At 37.7% G+C, this 749-nt stretch overlaps 1 protein-coding gene across 1 annotated transcript; it reads left to right on the top strand.

Annotated features, from left to right (window-relative positions):
* Window positions 1–6: 6 nt before the first annotated feature.
* LOC125852388 (alpha-1,4 glucan phosphorylase L-1 isozyme, chloroplastic/amyloplastic-like) lies at window positions 7–663 on the top strand (the record flags this gene model as incomplete). Its single annotated transcript, XM_049532130.1, has 2 exons — window positions 7–151; window positions 238–663. Coding segments are annotated over exons 1-2 (480 nt in total), but the record flags the coding sequence as incomplete, so codon positions are not given.
* Window positions 664–749: the final 86 nt, after the last annotated feature.

Below are 749 nucleotides of genomic sequence, written 5' to 3'. Positions count from 1 at the left end.
ACACTGAAATCCTTAATGCTGGAAACTTACCAGAACTGTGGCCTACACAAACCATACTGTTTTGCCTGAGGCACTGGAGAAATGGAGTTATGAATTGATGCAGAAACTGCTTCCCAGACATGTCGAAATCATTGAGGCGATTGACGAGGAGGTGATGGAGCTACAAATTTAACAAATTTATTTGGTTATGCAAGTTAAACTATTTTGACTAATTTCTGCAGTGTGCTATCCTAACAGCTGGTACATGAAATTGTATTAAAATATGGTTCAATGGATCTGAACAAATTGGAGGAAAAGTTGACTACAATGAGAATCTTAGAAAATTTTGATCTTCCCAGTTCTGTTGCTGAATTATTTATTAAGCCTGAAATCTCAGTTGATGATGATACTGAAACAGTAGAAGTCCATGACAAAGTTGAAGCTTCCGATAAAGTTGTGACTAATGATGAAGATGACACTGGTAAGAAAACTAGTGTGAAGATAGAAGAAGCTGCAGAAAAAGACATTGACAAGAAAACTCCCGTGAGTCTGGAACCAGCTGTTATACCACCTAAGAAGGTACGCATGGCCAACCTGTGTGTTGTGGGCGGCCATGCTGTTAATGGAGTTGCTGAGATCCATAGTGAAATTGTGAAGGAGGAGGTTTTCAATGACTTCTATGAGGTAAGCATCATTAGTATGAATCTTTTGATATGTATCAGATCAGTGATTTTTGTCAAACTGAGTTTTAATTCATGTATTATCTTACT

This window comes from Solanum stenotomum, unplaced genomic scaffold (assembly GCF_019186545.1).
Source record: "Solanum stenotomum isolate F172 unplaced genomic scaffold, ASM1918654v1 scaffold34445, whole genome shotgun sequence".
NCBI lineage: Eukaryota > Viridiplantae > Streptophyta > Magnoliopsida > Solanales > Solanaceae > Solanum > Solanum stenotomum.
This window is presented reverse-complemented; position numbering and strand designations above follow the sequence as displayed.